Source organism: Triturus cristatus, chromosome 6 (genome assembly GCF_964204655.1).
Source record: "Triturus cristatus chromosome 6, aTriCri1.1, whole genome shotgun sequence".
Classification (NCBI taxonomy): domain Eukaryota; kingdom Metazoa; phylum Chordata; class Amphibia; order Caudata; family Salamandridae; genus Triturus; species Triturus cristatus.
Genome location: NC_140589.1, coordinates 111,045,230 through 111,064,744, shown reverse-complemented (window position 1 = coordinate 111,064,744; position 19,515 = coordinate 111,045,230). Strand labels below are relative to the sequence as shown.

At 45.3% G+C, this 19,515-nt stretch overlaps 1 protein-coding gene across 7 annotated transcripts in view; it reads right to left on the bottom strand.

Moving 5' to 3' along the window:
* Positions 1 to 959: 959 nt before the first annotated feature.
* Positions 960 to 19,515, bottom strand: part of TJAP1 (tight junction associated protein 1) — a 352,145-nt gene continuing 333,589 nt past the window's right edge. For all 7 annotated transcript variants that reach the window (XM_085610311.1, XM_085610316.1, XM_085610312.1 and 4 more), the window contains 3 exons: positions 17,404 to 17,511; positions 15,514 to 15,597; positions 960 to 6,294 (listed from right to left, as the gene is read on the bottom strand). In XM_085610311.1, the coding sequence (XP_085466437.1) occupies positions 4,930 to 6,294; positions 15,514 to 15,597; positions 17,404 to 17,511 (1,557 nt within the window). In that variant the 3' untranslated portion in view covers positions 960 to 4,929. The remainder of the gene's footprint in view (positions 6,295 to 15,513; positions 15,598 to 17,403; positions 17,512 to 19,515) is intronic.

The following is a 19,515-nucleotide window of genomic DNA, read 5'->3' as shown; positions in this document are numbered from 1 at the left end:
GATATCAATGCTTCTAATTGGGACTGTAACAGAAGTTTTCAGCCTCAAAAAAATACTTTCACATAGGACAGCAGTAGAACTTTCTATCAAGCCTGTGAATTCCAGCCTGATGAGCTACTCTTGTCCCCAAAAACTGAAGTGCATGAACACCACGTGCCACTGAAAAAGTTCTTTAAAGTGTATGCAGAAGCTAAATGCTTGGAAAAATGTTCTTTAAATTATCCAAGACAAGATCATACGGACATTAAGAAAAGAGAAAGAAACGTAGGCTTCAAATTAGAGGTCTGAAAAAGACTGTAATGAGGGCATCCGTTTGATCTGCATAGGCTAAGGTATGGATTTCCTTTAATTCACAATTAAATAATTCTAGCACTAATAAATTGTTGCCTATCTATATTTTGGGCAATCATCTGAAAATGAAAGTAATAGAAAGTCACACTAGACAGTGTGCACTGAAAAACAGTTCTGGAAAATGAGGAATTTTTGGGTTTCTTATGTGACTTATTTGGGATTTATACAAGATAGCAGACATACAACTCTGTTTCTTACGAAGGTGAGTGTATTTAAGGCACATATTCGGAAGGGACCTAATGTACTAACTAGACCACGAGTATCTAATTCAGGATATACGCATGGAACTGTTCGATACTGCAAATGGAAACAATAAAGGGCTGAAACTGTTTGGCTCGCGACATTCAGATAACACGCAGGTCATTTGGATTTATTCATTTCTGAGGAGAAAATCAGTTTCTATTTTTAGCAAATGCAATTTTGTTAATTATAAGAAAACAAGTTGTAGAAAGTGAGAAAGAGCACCACAACAAATTAAATCTCTATTTTTGTGCTGAAATGTCTGTGATTAAGATCATAATTACATCTCTTGGTTGCAAACATCCTCACAATACTGTCTACAGACAGTAGAGATTTGCAAAGTTGTAAAAATAATTGGGAAAGCAAAATTAAGAAAATTCTGTTTTATTTCTGGGCATGAAACAGGAACTTAGAATCTGTGCGGTTTTGGTAAGTAGTCCAGTGGTAGCCAATGTGGCAAAAGCTTCCAACAATGTTTTTCAGACAAGCATTAGAGGAAATAGAAAACTATAGAAATATTATACTTGGTCGACGTAATGATTTACAGTACATTCAAATATCCAGAGACTTTAGAAACATGAGATTACCAACCAGGCTTGTACTTTTAAAAACATTTTCAAAGTTAGTGTTTCAGGTTAGCAAAAATAAAATCAAAGTTTTGCATAAGCCCAACTACTTTCCAAGAATTATTAGTACCTGAGCACCATCACAGGACACTATCTGTTTTCTTCAGCTCTACCAGTGATCATTCCACATGTGTGGTCTGCAAACTTACATCAGTGCTTTGTATGCATATATAGCTATACTGTAGGGCATTGTATAAGGTTTCAAACCTATGGTCGTTGAATAACTTACAGCAAATTATCCTGGTCTTGATAAAAGGAAGGCTAGCGATTTGAACCTTCAGTTAACAATGGTATGAGGACTAAAATGGTAAACCTTATCTTACGAATTTGTCAATGTGTTTAGTTACATTTACAGTCAAAAGTAAAGCAATGTTTATTTATACGTTCTTTGATTAACATAATTCCTTATCACACATGCAGAATATTGTAAAAGTAAGTAAATATAGGACATGCCATTATTTAACTTTATTGAAGCTAGATTTCCAATTCACTACTGTCCATTTCACCTAAAATGACATAAGTGTATGACTTGTTGCATACATTATTTTTCAAGCCTATTTTAATATCAGACTAGGATTTATTTTAAGAGTTCTAAAATTGCAGACTATAACTTCAAATCAGAATCCATTTCTGAAATCTGGGTGCAGCTGCTATACTAGGAGGTCATCAATCTCCAACCACCAAACATATTTAAAAAAACGTATAGTTACAAGAATGCAGAAAATAAGGACGGGTCTCTAAACCCTGCGACAAGATGTCAATAGTCAGACTTGACAAAGCACATCTGCAAAATCTTTAACTGTAAAACTAGCTGGATTTTGTTTATTTGTCAAAACCAAGGGCAAAGGAAAGACATACTGACCTCAAAATCCACACTGCTATGACCTGCAGCAGACCTTAATAAAAAGGTACGAATGCACCGCCACCCGAAGCATACCTCACTCTTCCCAACAACATGTCCCCACTTGAGGAAATCTAGACTATGGCTGAGTCTAGGACATATCCTCATCAAACACATATGGCTAATCCAAGACCAGTCATTCAAACCAAAACAGAAACAAAGAAGAAGAAAGAAGATACTACAGTCGTCAGACACTCAGGAAAACTGGATTTCAATACATGGCCATACATGTGTTCATCCTTAGGGTCTAGAAGGAGGAGACAGACACTTACTACTGTAGAAAGCAATCCCTCACAAGCGAACAGACAGACACTGGGGTGGAGATATGGGAAGAGGAGAATATAAATGACAGCACAGAGAATCCTGTGTGGAATGACAATACCAGGCAGACACCATTGAACCATCAATGTTCAGCTTTAATCTGGGTATCGCTATCAGTAGAAATGGCTGGACCCAATTGTTCCCTCTAGGAAGCACCTGAGCCATTGAAGCACCACCATACTGGAAAGGTAATTTAATGTAGAAAGTATTGGATGACATTTTATTGGGCTCAGATGTTCACAGAGACAGTACAAAGGAATCTATTCGGTCAAACCCACCTGGAAGCCGGGCTGGCTGAAACAGGGTCATGTCCAAGGTAACTTGAAATCTGGGACCTTGAAAAGTAGGTGTCACACCCATTACTACAGGTAAGCACGCCCTACCAGAGACATACTATTGCTCCTGCCCATAAATTAAATGTATTGAAATACATCCTTTAGGACCAGAAATGCTCCTGTCATATCAAGGCGTTTGGCACAGTTTTTGCCATTAAACAGCGTTCAGGAATTCCCGTTGGTTACAATACTGAACATTTGCAGATTTGTGGAATAAATAGTTCTTACTCTTTTACAAAAATGATGCTTTTGGTTTGGATTTCCTGACATTCTGCTCGAACCACAATAGTGCAAGAAAGAACATGTTAGCAAACACAGAGTTTACTACAAAGCAGACTTTCTGGGGATACCTATACAAGAACGGAGAGAGAATGATGCTCTTCAGTCAACCATAGCCTCACAACAGATACATCCATTTCCTGGCATGCGGTGGGGTCTGCAGTCTTTTCGATTGTACATCCCTCATGCACGGTGCCATCGTTTAGCACACTGAGAACAATGCAAACTGATGTCGGTGTTAGTTGTGTATGTCGAAGATCGGGCACTACAGTTGAGATAAACTCTATGCTTTTTTCTCAATAACTACGTTTCCGCAGATGCAACATACAAGGAATTTCGCAAACCTACACTGACTGCAATCGCTTGAACTAAAAGTACATTTTGCACCATTTTTTAAAATACAATATGGCATCCATTTGTAAATATCGACTGAGGTTAAAAGCAAGAGTAAAAGTGCACTAGCAGTCCAAAGACGAAGCACCCGTTGCCCAGTGATGACATCACCCAAGTCGCTTATGGATGACATGACGGGCCTTTAAATGCCTTGAAAGGAAACACTGTTGCTGTGGGCTGCTAGTGAGTAGACCCGGATGGGCTGATCTTACTGGCCTCGGAAGCTTTGGGAATCATTTTTTCAGAAATCCCATTTCATAGTAGTAAACAGAAATACATTATCATGTGCGGTGTAATCTTAATACTAGCAAGAAAACAATATGGCCTTCACTGTAGGAGGCAGAACAACTTCCGCTGGCCCTGTCTGGACTGTGGCTTCATTTTTGCCAAGCCCAGGGCCAAGGAGGGTGTGTTCTGAAGCACTGCTTGGAAGTTAAAAGGGACTGGAAAGCGGAAGGTGGTAGCTCACCAGCCCTAAGTGCTTAGAAGACATTCTAGTGTCGCTGAAGATTGCAGAGAGCACAATCTTGGTCTGTTTTTTTAGCTGATGCTCTGCTGCTGGGAGGTGGCCCAATGATTTGTAAATGAGACGGGCACTAACAAAATGGAGCTCACTTTGTCGGTGAGCGGGGTTAATTGGGACAACAGAAGAATGATCAGTCGTTTTTTTGGACCAAATCAAACTATAATCAAAAACAATACAACAAAACAAAAACACAAAAAACAACAAAATGGCGGTCTTTCTTTTCTGGGCACACACCATTTGGAAAGATCCAAGTGGGGAGAGAACTCCCTGCCAGGGTGCCCTCTTTCATTTAACATGATCACAGTTCACCCAATGAATGAGTAAGATTTACATGTTGAAAGTGCAAATGACACTGGGCACCTGTCACTTGCACACACTAACCAGTGTGTTAGAGCAGGATCTGTGCGCGACTGCACCAGGTTGGTATTGGGCACACACAAAGCTATGTAAAAAGCAACTCTGCGAAATGGGGCACTGGAAAGAATTTAAAAATTAAATTATAAAAATGACAATGTAGAATGAAGAATCCCATGGGACACAAGAGAATAAATAGAGACCTGAGAATCCCTGGGCATAGGACGGTGGGCACCCGTGTCACAGTTCCACGGTCAAGGGGCTTACATGGCAAAGATGTGCATGCCTAGAAGTGTGTTCTTCACACCACGGTCACTTTCCTGAGGAACACTGCAGAAACTAGCAGGGCTGCACCACCAGGGAAACGGTAAAGATAGGGGCCGCAGTACCCCCAGACACAATTGGTTGCATTTTCAAGAGCAGCTGAGTTTTGCAGTGCAGACCTCCCACATATGGGGGGTTTAGTCTTCTTTTGGAGTTGCTCATGCCAGTGCTTGGAGTTTAGAAGTTCACATGGTCCAGAGGCACTTTCCAAGCCCTGCATCCAATATTTTCATGTGCGGTCAGGGGAAAGAAACCAGTTGCACAGTTTCTGAAGTCACTCTAGTGGAGCAAATTGCCATGCTCCTGTGCCCGAGTCAAACTGTCCTTTCGGTGTAGGTGATGCACCCCCATTCTCTTGGGGCTGCGGTGCGGTCGGCCACTCGGCGGTTTTTCCCTCAGTTCGCCTCGTTCTTCAAGGCCGGTGCTGAGGTCTTTGAAGTTCTCTTGAAGGACCAGAATTTCTCTCTCTTCAGATGGACACACTAGGGGGTATCCGCCCAGTTCATCAGAAGGGTACTCTTTGTGCTTCTCCTGGGGACTGCCATGTCCACTGCTCTCGCCCGGGCCGCTTGCCTGCAGAAGGTTCTTGGCCTCGTCCTGCGAGAAGTCCGTGCCATACTCGGATGAGAAGCGCCCTTTTCTTGCCCGGTTCTCCGTACTGTCGGTGTCCAGGCTGGAGTCTCTGCTTACTGTCCAGCTACAGCTTTGCCCAGACTCTTCTCCATCAGAGTATGCTGCGACCACCCTGCCCAGTTCCTGCATGGACCGGCTGAATCTGCGCTGCAGTTCCTGTGCTGTGTCCCGGCTGAAGGAAGTACGGTTCACCAGCACCCCACCAGAGGTTGGAGGTGCTTTGTCAACAAACATCCTTTGCCAGTTGGCCAAGAGGTCCTCTTCAGAGCTGGCGGAGCTGGCAAAGGCGCTGGGGACTGGAGGAGGACTGCTGAAGGGACTGCTGTGCGAGGAGCGCAAATCCTGCTCTGCGCTTCTTGCTCTGCCTGGTGTAGATGATGGTCGATTAGCATGGCTGGCTCCTGAGCGCCTGCCCTCTGAAGCAGGGCTGTTAGGTACGGTTCTGTGACGATCCAGCCCATCTTCCTCTCCCTGCACCAAGCTCAGTGAGATGGCCTGTCTTGTAGCATAGGTACAGTTCGGCAATGGACTGTTCTTTGGGATTCTCACTTTTTCATCTGAAAACTCAATGACTTTGCGGCCGGGGTACATGGGGTGTGGTGGTGGGGGTGTTGGGTAAGGATTCAACTTCTCAAAGGTAGGTATCTCCTCTGAAGTGCTTTCAACACTGTTCTGCTGTTTCAGTCCTCCATTCTGCTGCTGCCGCTGCCCAGATTCCCCAGCCACTGGGCTGCCATCCCTCCCAGACAGTGCTGGGCTTGCGCTAGCATCAGACGGAGTGCCACTCATGTCTACATGGACAAACACGTCTTCAGCCACTGGACCGCTACTGCTGCTGGACTTGGCAGAGTTGAGGATCATAGACTCTGGCTTTTCCAGGACACGCGCGATGATGGAAGTAGGCACAACATCTGACGGGGTGAGTGGGTGAACACTGTCCTGCCCAGGCACAGAGGGATCTTGAGGCCCTTGGAAGTGCTTACTAACCATATCCTGTAATTCGTAAGGGAGCTGCAAAAGAGAACAGAAGAGAGAAAATAATTATCAATTCTTCAACAAACAAATAAAAGTGAATTATTCATTATCAAGCTTGGCTATTAGGCATTGTTTAAGTTACCCTGTTAGCAAAACAATTGGACTAATAGTTGGTTTTCCACCCCGCATTGCAGGGGACACCAGCCCCATCCTTAGCTCTGCTTCTGTCCTGTGCTCTGGAAGGTCCCTTTGCTCAACTTGTCTTGTGCTCTGGAAGGTCCCGCATTGTAGGGGTCAACAGTCCTATACTTAGCGTCGCTTCTGTCCTGGTTTACTGAAGCGCCCGCATTGCAAGAGACGCCAGGCCTATCATTTGCTCTGCTTCTGTCCTGTGCTCTGGAACATCCAGCATTGCAGGGGTCACCAGCAATATCCTTCGCTCCGACTTGGTCCAGTGGTCTGGAAGGTCCTGCCTTGCAGGAGACACCAGCACTATCCTTAGCTCTGCTTCTGCTCTGGCTCTGGAAGGTCCTGCCTTGCAGGAGACACCAGCACTATCCTTAGCTCTGCTTCGGTCCTGTGCTCTGGAAGGGCCTGCCTTGCAGGGGACACCAGCACTATCCTTAGCTCTGCTTTGGTCCTGTGCTCTGTAAGGTCCCGCATTGCAGGGGACACCAGCACTATCCTTAGCTCCGCTTCAGTCCTGTGCTCTGGAAGGTCCTGCCTTGCAGGGGACACCAGCACTATCCTTCGCTCTGCTTCTGCCCTGGCTCTGGAAGGTCCTGCCTTGCAGGAGACACCAGCACTATCCTTAGCTCTGCTTCAGTCCTGTGCTCTGGAAGGGCCTGCCTTGCAGGGGACACCAGCACTATCCTTAGCTCCGCTTCAGTCCTGTGCTCTGGAAGGTCCTGCCTTGCAGGGGACACCAGCCCTATCCTTAGCTCCGCTTCAGTCCTGTGCTCTGGAAGGTCCTGCCTTGCAGGGTAAAACAGCACTATCCACCAGCACAGGGGTCACCAGCACTATCCTTAGCTCCGCTTCGGTCCTGTGCTCTGGAAGGTCCTGCCTTGCAGGGGACACCAGCACTATCCTTAGCTCCGCATCTGTCCAGAACTATCCTTAGCTCTGCTTTGGTCCTGTGCTCTGGAAGGTCCTGCCTTGCAGGGGACACCAGCACTATCCTTAGCTCCGCTTTGGTCCTGTGTTCTGGAAGGTCCTGCCTTCACATGGAACCTACTTAGATACCACGACAGTCCAGTTTTCCTACTCTCCCGACACTGCACCCCTCTTCCCTTGTGCCGTGATGTTGCACTTTCATTTTGACAGTCCTAGAAAGTCTGAGCCTCCGGTACCTCCACAATCATTTCCTCTAAATCGTTATAAACGATAACATTTTATACAATATTAATAAACTCTACCCAGCTCCCCTACCACAGCGCCATTGCCTTCATAAATGTGAACTGTATAATAGCACCAGCCTCTTCCTCAATGTCCTCCTTTCTGCTCCAAGGAAAAGAGCTTTCCATACACTCTGGCAATCCTTGCATGTCCCACTAAACCCTCAGCCTGCTCGGACCCATCCCCTTCCATCCAGCTAGACCGCAGTCTATGACAGACCATTACACAAGTTTCTGACTTCATGCTCCATCCTGCCACGCTTTACGCAGGATAAGTGAACACACTGCAGGCATCCCTGGGATCCAAACCCCAACACTGCAGCAGTGTTCCAAGATGGCCAGCCAAACACACTCTAGTGCATCTGTATGTGTAAATCACTCCTTCCGATCACTCTTCAATTGGAACACGAGCCATCACAACAAACACACTTCCAACCTGAGAGGGTGTGTGATCAGTACTGAAAGAAAACAAGACTGCAAACTCCCCCCTCAAACTGGAATCAACAGTGGCCTGTTATGAGCTGCTGTCATTATGTACAGGTCTACTATCCGACCCTCATCTTCGGCTTCAGATAACAATCCGTAGCCAACTCCTATGTACGCTCAGTCGCCGTCTGAAAACTGATCAGATGTGTAGACCTTCCAATCAACAGGCTCACAAACAGATCAATACATATACACTGGGATCCGCTGCACACCCTCCCATAATCTATCCAGTTTTACCAAGATTCAGGCTGTGCCACTCAACTAAAGAGGGATGCATCCTACAGGGTCAACAGCTTCGTGAATAATATAATTACTGTCTAAGTGCAGCAACCATTCAGGCGAATAAAACCGTGGAAAAAAGTCAGACATCCTGTGGGCTGAGTGCACACCGGTGGATGTGTAGGTCAAGGTTCCAATCCCGCCATGACAGACTGGGGTGTTTGTTTTTTAGAGTTGGAAAAAAGCAGTAGCTTTGCGTTGGGTAATTTAAACAGCAGCTACTCCAAGCCACTGAAGCAATTGGTTTTCTGGCATCCCCTATATACTTGTCAGCATGCACAATTCAGCTCAGGGCACGCAATAGCACAGTGTCAAAACAGCTTCCTCACTGGTTGAAGAGCCACTACAGAGCGCCACAAAATCTTAAACAGCTCTTTGAGGCTGTATCCAGCAGAGTACCCGACTCTGCTGGTTGAGGGTTCACCCGGTGTGTACCCCCAACCCTAGATGAGGTGGGTAATCCTCATCAAGAGGCCATGACAGCAGGATGCAGATCTAACAGTGAGTGGAGCAAACCTTTCTACCTCTTCTCCTATGGGACAAACCTATCAGCATTCTCTGGTAAAACATCTCAGTAACGTCCCTCACTTCCCTCTGTGTAAATAGTCAATGATGTGCACTGGGTTACCGTATGTATTGAGTGGGGATGGTAGAATTAGTTTTGAAGGATTTTTTTCCTGCATTTTTTATAGCTTCCAATGGCATTAGAGCGCTTAACAAGAGAACCAGGTTACGCTTTCTTTTTATGTTCTCCATACGAACACAGTCAATGCAACACAAGATGGCAGTTTTTGCATGGAGTCGTCCCCAAGTTTGCACCTTGGAGGCCACGTGTATTTTTTACCTGGCTGAGGATGGACTATAAATGTCTATCAAAGAGCTCCTGTGAGCTCCACCAGAGCCCAGGGGCACAGCCCATCACTTCTCCTTGAACTGACCATCAACAAAATCACTTCTCTAACACCATCACCATCCATTCATCTCAATGCACACTAGGATCGCAATGAGTCAAAGGACTAAAGGAATATATATTTTTTGGAACTGCAATGCAGTATAATAAATGATTAAAATATAAATACAAATAATATAGCAATTACCACTGGTTAAGACTAGTGTTAAAGTTGGAATTAGTGTAATTGTATATTGCGGTAATGGTCAGGGTTGTTAACAGAGCCGATGTAAGATTTTACTGTCTGAAACAAATATTTAAAGTAATATAATTGAAATAAGCAAATGAAATATTAACATGGACTAATGTTGGGATTAGCATTAGGTTAAGGTACCTTATTTTTAAAAAGTGAACTTGGATTTGTTTAATGTAATTATACATTTAGCATTGGTTTGGGTTACCATTATGGAGGGTGTCCATCAGTCCATTCGACTATTTAAAATACAGTTATGATACAGAGATCTGCACCGTACTGCCATCGGTAAGTCCTTGCGACACAGTCAGAGACTGGATCCTTAACAACTTAAACTTGAATATTTATTTGCAGCTCTTGTCTGTTTTTGGTCGCTGTGTATCGCAATGCTTTGTGTTAACTAATATGTTAGCCAGAGGAGTTTAGCAATTTCAGTATGAGCCATCAGTGAAGACAGATCTGTAGCCTGTCTGGCTAATGGTGCATGTGAGGGTTTAGTGAGAGTAAGACAACTTCTTAGGTGCCACTTTGAAGCACACTAGCTGTGGTGTGTTGGCCTACTGTGTTGTGCTGCTGCGGAGTGGTATATTGTTTTATAAAGAGTAGAACAGCACGTGCCCCCCCTAACTGGACACCAGTTTTCTACCGATGTCTGAATTGTGCATATGTACTGGTGGTCTCTGGACTTAGAGAAGGATCCGTACAAGACAGCGGATTACGTGTTGCGTTAGGGACCTTGCCACCAAAACCCATAAAACTTGGAATACGCCTGAAGTGCCAGAGGAACCAATGCAGCTGCTGTGGTGGGAAGGCGAGGAGCTGCCTGTGGCTGGCTTTGGCCCAGACCTGAGGAGAAGAGTAAAGGCACATCTGACTCTGCAGTCTGGGAGGATGACCCACTGGAGGAAGACCCAAGTAAAGCATACAACCACGCTGACCAGTACCAAAGGTAATGAACAAGTACAGACAGATGGGATGATCAACAACTCTCGATAATAGCAAGTCTGTTCATCTGTCTGTTGAACAGAGCTCAGTAAACAAGCAGACTCGATGACAGCCCGGAAAACAGCTACATTTCACTAGCGTGGAGTAATGCCACCTCGCGTTCAAGGGTTTGACCACACCATAACCAAGCAAGGTTTACTGCACCCTAGTGGGTGCACTATATGTCAGTGGTTGGCCTTGGTCACATAAGTACAAACACCCCAGAAAATCTCTTCTTGTTGAAACAGGCCCCTGAAGTTTTGGGACAAATGTAAGGTGCTATCCTGCCTCCCAGCACCACCAAAAACCTAGCACTGGAATCCTAGATGGTCAACTCAGTGAGCTCATCCTCTCAACAGTGGTGGGTGTCCTCTATCTGGTACGAGAAGTCAACATTTTCCGGTACACCTGCCAGACGCTTTTTCATTTATTACTTTGATTCATTACGGTACATCTTACTCACTCTCGTACGCACAGCCTGTTTCTGGGTACCTTGGAGGATCACCAGATTCTTTGTGATCACTCCCAGCAAGATAACAATGAGCCTTTATTGACTGAATAGTTACTTCACAAAAATGGCGAGAGCCATCAAACGACATGGACGCTTGGACCTCCATACAGAAGTGCGTAGACCTCATCCAGGGCTAGGCGCCAAAGAATCACACTAGTGCCCATCATTCAATGTAAAAACAGTAGGTCGTGTTCAAATCAGCATATGACCAATTTAGCATCATCAGGGTAGTCTTTATTAGCCTGTGTAAAGGACACATGAAGGTAGTCCGAAACAGCCTGTAAAACGTTTGCCACTTTATCCCAAAGGGCATGAGAATAGCGGCCTATAAAGCAGCTGGTGGTTATCGACCTCCGGGCAATGCTCGTAGAAGATCAGGAGTGAGACCAAGAGGCACATTGACACTCTTCTATCCTCTCTGGAGTTTGAGCGTGGCAGGCAGGAGCTGATTCCCACTTTGACTTCTTTTGCTTCTTGTTGGACTTCGACCAAGATGATGAACTGCCACAGAAATGACTTTGGGAGCGAGACCTTCCTTTAGACTTCAACCGGTCTCATTGTGGAGTCTTTGATGATGTAAAGTTTACCCTCACAGTGCCGTATGTCCTTCGGGTCATCTGGGCGCAGTGGTGCTCTGACCCCCAAGATACCATAAGTATACTTCTTCAGGATCCATCACAGATATTTTGTTTGTGACAGTCCCTAAATGGGATGAACCCTGTCATCTTAGCGGGGGAGTGGGAGAGGTCGGCTGACATTTTCCTCCTGCACACTGGTAAATCTTGATATATTTTGAGGTCAAAGACTAAGAACAAGATACAGACCCACATCTGAAGGTGCAGAAAGAAAAACAGAAGCCATAGGAGCATGGGTGGCACTTATATATGGCTCTGCCCATCACTTATGTAGCGGAACGACATTAGCGTGGAGAGTTCAGCAGTACTACTTTAAAGTCTCCAGACCCACATTGGACAAAAAATAAAATCACAATGTGATAGATCTGTGGTTAAACATATTTATCAAAAAACAGTGAGCCTTCACGGACTGAGTAGTTACTTCACAGTCGCTCACTTCCAAGCGCTTGGACACATTTGTGGACATATCTTGAATCCCGAAGGAGCGAGGGCTTTGTGTTGCTATTTTATGCACTGTTTTAACTGCTCTCCCTTTCTGATATGCAAAGAAATTATTTTTGTATTTGATAAAGAATAGAATTGTTGATTTTTGTTGTGAAAGACCACTGTGCCCTTGGGGACCTAAACCTAAACCACCTTGTAACGTAAGCCTCAACAGCTCAACAAGGCTATCACGAGGCTGCAGTACCCCAAAGCACTCTGGGAAATACTATACGTTATCCTAGTCCAGTTATGGCAAAGAGTAGTGCGAAGTGCAGCCCAGTACTGCTTTTCTGCACTAGGACTCAAAGACATAGCCAAACACATGTGGAGATACCCTGCTCTGAAACAGCTTTCTCTTTTACACTGGAACCACCTACTACAGAGTTGGATCTCTCGGTCTCTGCGCAGTGATGGTGTCCTTGTGGTAAAAGGACAGTGTCTGCACTCCTTTTGTGTAAATTACCCCTTAACCGGAAGGGGACCTTTCTAGCACACACAGTATGTCGTAGGAAGGTCAGAGATATCAGATCTTCTTGGTCTCTGAGCCTTGCGCTACCTTATACACAAACAAAATGCTGCTTCGAGCACCGCCGTCCGGTATTGGAAAATGCCATTCAAATCCTCCTCCACCTCACCCTTAAGAAACATGCACTACTGAACAGACCCTCGTTCATTTTGGCATAAGAGGGTTTCTTCATTTTCATCTAGTTAGGCCTCACTGTTGTAAAAAGCTGTGCCTCGAAGCTTTAAAAATTGTTATTCCCCGGAAGGCAAAGGTTCAAAGGCACGTGTTGTGGATTGGAGACGTTCCTGTATTATTCGTCGCTATGAAATCCAAGCTAGGGCTGGTCCAGATGGTGTTCATGCACATTCCACCAGAGCCAAGGCAGCTTCCGTGGGATTGTTGAGGCATTTCCCAGTCAGGGGAAATCAGTAGAACGGCCATGTGGGCGACTCCGTGCCTTCTGTAAGCATACTCTCTGGAAGCCTTGTCATGAGATGACTCACGGTTTGGCAAAGCAGTCCTTAGCAAATGTACGCCTGAATCTTAGTGGGGCCGAGGGAGCTCTGTAAAGATGAGTATGGGTACCTTACCTTCCCCACTGCTGTCCCTTCTCAGCAAGTAGCCACTGGGTTTGCTGTAGACTGAAATCCACAACTTATAACTGAAGTAGGTTCTATACGCGTCACTGGTATCCACAAGAAGACCCTCTTGTACAGCCCTCAACTCTGATGGGGTCTCCAGACATCTCCCTGCACAGCTGAGGAAGGGGAGGTCAGGCCTATAACACTATTTTTTCATTGCTAGTTTTGTGAGTGAAGATTTACTTCTACATTAAATCCCTATGGGCACAGCATTCCCTTTTCTCCTACAGACCTCATACTCTGCTCTCTAATCTTTGTTCCAATGAGGCACGGGCTCTTTTAGGGTTAGAATTTGGAACAGTAGATGAAGTGGAATTGACTGGATACAGAGGTCCTCTGCATGAGCCCACATCACACAATCAGACCTCAATCAATCTTCACATCCTTTCTACCTTGGTCACGTTAGGATATCAACTAGCAGGGTGGAAAGCTAGGCTCTTAACTCAATGAAAATGTCATCATGATGCTCAAGTAGGTTCTTTTCCCAAATGTCTGGTCTCAATCACCAGAAGGGCAATTCTCACAAGTCTACTAAACCAGCACTCGACAAAACATTGAATTATCGCCACTGGCACCCGTTTGGAGCAACATGCTGCACTGTACACATACACCGTGCTGCACTGTGTACATATGGCATGCCGTAGTGTACACAGACGCCATGCTGCACTGTACACATACTGCACTGTGTACATATGGCATGCCGCATTGTACACCAACACCATGCTGCACTGTATATATATATATATATATATATATGCCAAGCTGTACTCCATATACACGCCATGCTGCACTGCATACATACGCCATGCTGCACTGCATACATACGCCATGCTGCACTGCATACATACGCCATGCTGCACTGCATACATACGCCATGCTGCACTGCATACATACGCCATGCTGCACTGCATATATACGCCATGCTGCACTGCATACATACGCCTGCTTAGCCAGCTACCTAACAACCTACGGAAACGTACTCTCTCAGCACGGACTCATAATATGGGAAGTGCAACTGGCTCCAGTTTGGATATTCTAAGAACAAAACCTCTTGGCGAGATATATTTAGCTTGTTTCATCTCCAGTTCTGGAGACTGTTTCAGATGAGCTTTAGCAGACATCTCTTGTGAACAAACCTCTCACTGAACTGTTGACTCTGGAGTTACTGAAGGGATTAGTCTGCACCCATTGGGGTCTCTCTCTTTGGTAAAAAGGAAAGCACTTGGATGTTTACAGACCCCATTTGTGGTAAAGTAGCATAAAATGATAAATAAGAGGCTTTCTTCAAATACAGATGGCCGTAGAACCCATTATATGCCAGTCGTGGGCACTCAGAACAATGCCAAAAACGAACAAATGCAGGAGCGGTAAACACAGGTTGGCTCCAACCACGTGTCATAGGGCTAGGAGTGGTGGGGGAGCCTTTCCACCTGTGGCACAATCTTTTAAAATGCTTGTGCTTCAATACACAGCTGCTCTGTATGGCCTGAAGGCCAGCCTGCTTCCACAATGATGGAGGTGGCTCCCGTATTAATGAGGCTGGTTGCCTATGAGTTAGAGTGTTATCATGGCAGAGGATCACTCCATTAAATCACACAAGGCGGAACCGTAGCTTCAGGTACAGACATAGAACACATCAGTAGGCACGGACCAGCTCCTAATGTGCAGCACAAGCAGTATCTCATCGCTGAGTGCAGCCACTGGGCACCCTAGGCCTCACAACTGAATGAGACTACAGATCATCAGTCACAATCGCCGAGGGGACTATAGAACCACAAGTCCACCTTTGTACCCCTAATTGCAGTTAAAAAATACTATCATGCAGTTAAAGACTGGTGTAGCTATAGGTGCTCCCAAGAGGAATTACAGACACTACAAGTTTAACCATACATTTCCGATAAGTGCAGATAGACCACAAAATGCAGCTACAGGTTCGCCCGGCCCCAAAATTTATCTACAAATCCCTCCTGACACTCCATGTTCAAAAACAGCATCACTAGGCGTGCAGCTACAAACTGCAAGGCTACACAAGTAACCATGGACCACAAAGTGCAGCTATCGGCTCACTCCTAGCCCCAACTGTACCTACTGACCCTACGCACCCTTAATGTTCAGAAACAGACCCCTCCAACGCACAGTTACAAGCAAACAGCAGGCACAAGCAACAGCAAATCACAAGCGCAGCTACTCACGTCAGCCAATTTGTGGTTCCTAAAGTGGGACTTATTGCACTTGAGCAGCTGCACCGCCAGGTTGCAGTCCTGCCGATAGCGCTCCTGCAAATGGAGAGACATGGTTAGGTGAGCATGAAGGGAGGCAGGGAACAAACGCCAACATTAAGAACATCAGAAGAAATATCAACCCAAGAATGCAAAGCGTCTTTGGTTAGGAGCAGTAGGTGTGTTCAAGTACAGACTTTTCACAAAGCTGGCAAGGATCTTTGGCTCCACTGTACCAACAGCTACCAGGCAGCTTCCATGGCGTGCGATCTCCCAAGTCCTGACGCAACCGGCTAGAATCTGCTTGTGATCCCCCACGTCCTGATGCAACTGGCTAGCATCTGCTTCGGTGTGGTGGAGGACTCGGGATCCTCAGCGGATGCAGAGGAAGACTGAAAGTGGTGGATGTGGCTGGAGATTGTACCCTACAGAAAAGGGCAATCACAGGCCACAAAGATCCAGTCCTACGGGGCTGGCCTGTGTACTGGGAGTAAATAGATATGCTAGCCTGTTGCTGGGGAGAGAGAAAATACAAGCTCCAATGGGAACAAATGAATCATCCTAAAGTTTAGATAAAAATATCTACCATAAATTTGGGGATTCTGGAACAAAGAAGATGGAATCGCTAGCGTGCTGCGCTGTTCTAGCGATTGCATCTTTTCTGCAGGACTCCCATCATGAGGCTGCAAGACTGCCTGCTATTCTAGGCAGCAAAAAACAACCATTTTGATCAGCAAATACAAACCTTTGCTATCATTTTAACTTGAATTTCGGTCTTACAGTATTAATATTCTGTTGATTACTGGTTTCTACTTTTAATTCTAACATAATAGTGTTGTTAGTTTGCTAATAATATGGTTCATCCATTTAATACAGTTTTCGACACCTAGAAGCTAGTCTTCTGGCACTTGTTTTTGCATTAACAAATAACTAACAACACAATTTATCTACAAAGTGGGGCAAAGTCTGGAATAGGTTGGTGACAGATAGAGGGATCAGACGAAATGTAACAATGGACATGATGCATGATGAGAGGTATTTATAGAGGGGGCATGAGTTAACTGACGACTGATCGGTTACCTAAATAACCTGAAACTAGTGAGAAGTACCCAAAGAAAGTAGATAGATGATGCCTACAAGACTGTATATGGTACTTTGACGGTCATAAATCTGTGATGTTTTGCTATACATCTGTAAGTTTATTACAAAGAATGTATAAAAAAACCAAAAAGAAACAAATGCAATTCATGTCGCCCTGAGAAGCTCCACCTATTCCCAAAGGCACCTCGGACAGCCACAAATGGCCTCATGGACATTGCCACCCAATTTACACAACGAGGTGCACGTGAACCTTCCTAGCACTGGAGTCAGCACCTGCAGAACACACCACAGAACGTCCAGTAAGGAAATCCAAAAGTTTGTGCCTGAGCATGAGAAACAAACAATGTTACTTTGATAAGAAAGGGATGGGAGACATGCCCCCAACCTGTGCTGCAGGCTAGTCACAGAGGAGGAGTGGAGGCAGGAAGAGGCCTGCTTTATAATGATATGGCTAAAGCATGACAAATGTTTGCAGTACACTCATTGCCTGGATGACGCTTCAGGCGACGGTTTTGATACCCATGTTCCCAGATGACAGCTCCTCGATGTGCAGTGTCCGCCAGGGTAAGTGGGCTAGGAACCATGACTGAAAGTAGGTCAGCACGCCCAGTGTGGTGGCTGCAGAAGGGAGTACAGGTAGCTCCATTCTGAGAGAAAGCACAGCCAGCACACAGTGGCATAGGAACTGCTAATAAGGTTGTTTGGGCTTCACCAGCAAGTAAAGTCAGTTGGTGGCACTTGTACATATGCGTCGATACTTACGTTCAGCTCTTCCAGTTTGTTGATGGTGGTCTTGGCATCAAGCAGCTTATTGGTCAGCTCTACAATCTCCCAGTCAAGTGTCTTCCGGTCCTGCTCAGCCCTCTTTATCTAGCACACAGGACACAGACTGTCAGCTCAGAGTAAGGTGGTTCAAAGTCTTACATACAGTAACTTAACAGATAGATAACACTGAAGTACAGGCATCAAGCAAGTAATACACCGCGTTCCTGCCTCCATCATAATGGGAGACCTAGCGATAAAGCCACTTTCACTATATATGAAGCATGCGTAAAAAGGTGTGAACTGGTGGCCAGCCAGTGGAACGTACACCCTGTGTAACTTCTGCAGAGACCTCTTTGCTGCTACACATGTATGAGCGATATCAAATTAAGGCAAGTGTACACAGTCAATCGACTGCCTCCTAAATCGCCAATATTTTTAGGTGCACCCCCAGCCACATTCTATACCCGCTCAACCTTACAACATCCAGCTGGATGTTTCCACTCACGTAGGGGCGATCGAGCTGCCAGTGAGGAATATTATACGATCAGTTTGTGTTAAGGGGCTTTGGGGACTAAAACTTACAGATGGAACTGTGACTTGCCGCTTATATGGAGACAGGCCCTAAAGCAGTACAAGGCACACTATCACTTTATGGGTCACTGAGACGTGTTAATCCCACCAGGTTGTACAGATGTACATTGCATATTAATTTTTACCACAAATAAAAGCAAACATTTCAGACACACATTTGCATGCACCTTACAACTTCATCCAGATACCAGGAAGTTTGTCAAACTTAATCCACATGCCAATAAGCATATTTCCAAAAAGTGGTTATGGTGCCCTGGCACATGCACTACATTCTGCACATTGGAATGCTTTACGGATGTTAATCCAGTACTCAAGAAGAATGCCAGAAGTGATCCTAGACATGAAGATACTTACCCGAAGGTAACCAAAACACTAATGCATACTTTAAGTGAAGGAATGCTCCAGCATGAAAACTCTAACCTAGCCTCGATAAGAGGCAGAAGCTAACTGTTCACCCTGGACCTTGGGATGCAAATCACATGTTAAACTACAAGATGCATGCCCCACGTTTACCTGGGCAACAGCATGCAGAAGTGAAGCAAACTCAGACATAAGGATGCACATCAAACCAACCCGGACGGCAGGATACACATGTGACGCCAACCTGGGCATCCGAATGTACATCTCAAGCCAACCTGGAGGTCAAAATGCACATCTCAAGACAACTCAGATGCCAAGATGCACATCTCAAGCCAGCCCGGACGTCGAGATGCACATGTCAAGCCAACCTGGATGTCGGGATGCACATGTCAAGCTAACTGGGCAGTCTACGTCTATGACATGCAAATAGCCTGGAATCACTACATTTCAGCAACCACACATCCGGACCTGTGCATTACAACTTCACTTGGCGCTGATGATGTACGTCATCAGCTTCCAGGTGAGCAGACATGCATGTTTAAAACAGTAAAATGTAGGTGTTGTAATCAGCAACAAAGATCCATTGTCTATACTAACCCGGTCTAGACTCTTCCAACACTAAGAACCCTACATCTGAAACAGGCCCCTTCAAAATCCGAACCTCTTGACAAACTCTCTGAACCAATGGGAATCCAGTCCTTGACGGGTCTTGTTTTCAGTTATGTGTTCTGGAGCTGGTGTGTTCTCATTTTCTTATTTTTCTGAAGGCTGGTGAATGCTTTTGTCCACTCACAAACCTGATTTCTGTAACTCGGTCAACATCCTTCTAACGCTACTGCTAAAGTTCAGAATGCGGCTGCAACAGTACTCCTCAGCCCCAAAATCACATTTATTTATATGTTTATTGTTTTACTAATTTCACAAAGCAAGCACCTGAGGGTTGGATTCCACCAATCCTCTAACCAACGTAAAACAAGTGGTCATTCTGGAATGTGCAACCTTCACAGACATCCAACAAAGGGGCATTCTGGAATATAAAGCCTTACCAACGCCATCAAACAAACATATGATACAATACCAGACAACACCAAACAACGGCGGCATTCTGGAATCAAAATAACACAGTGAATGGTCGTGGTAGATTGGTCTGGGACCAAT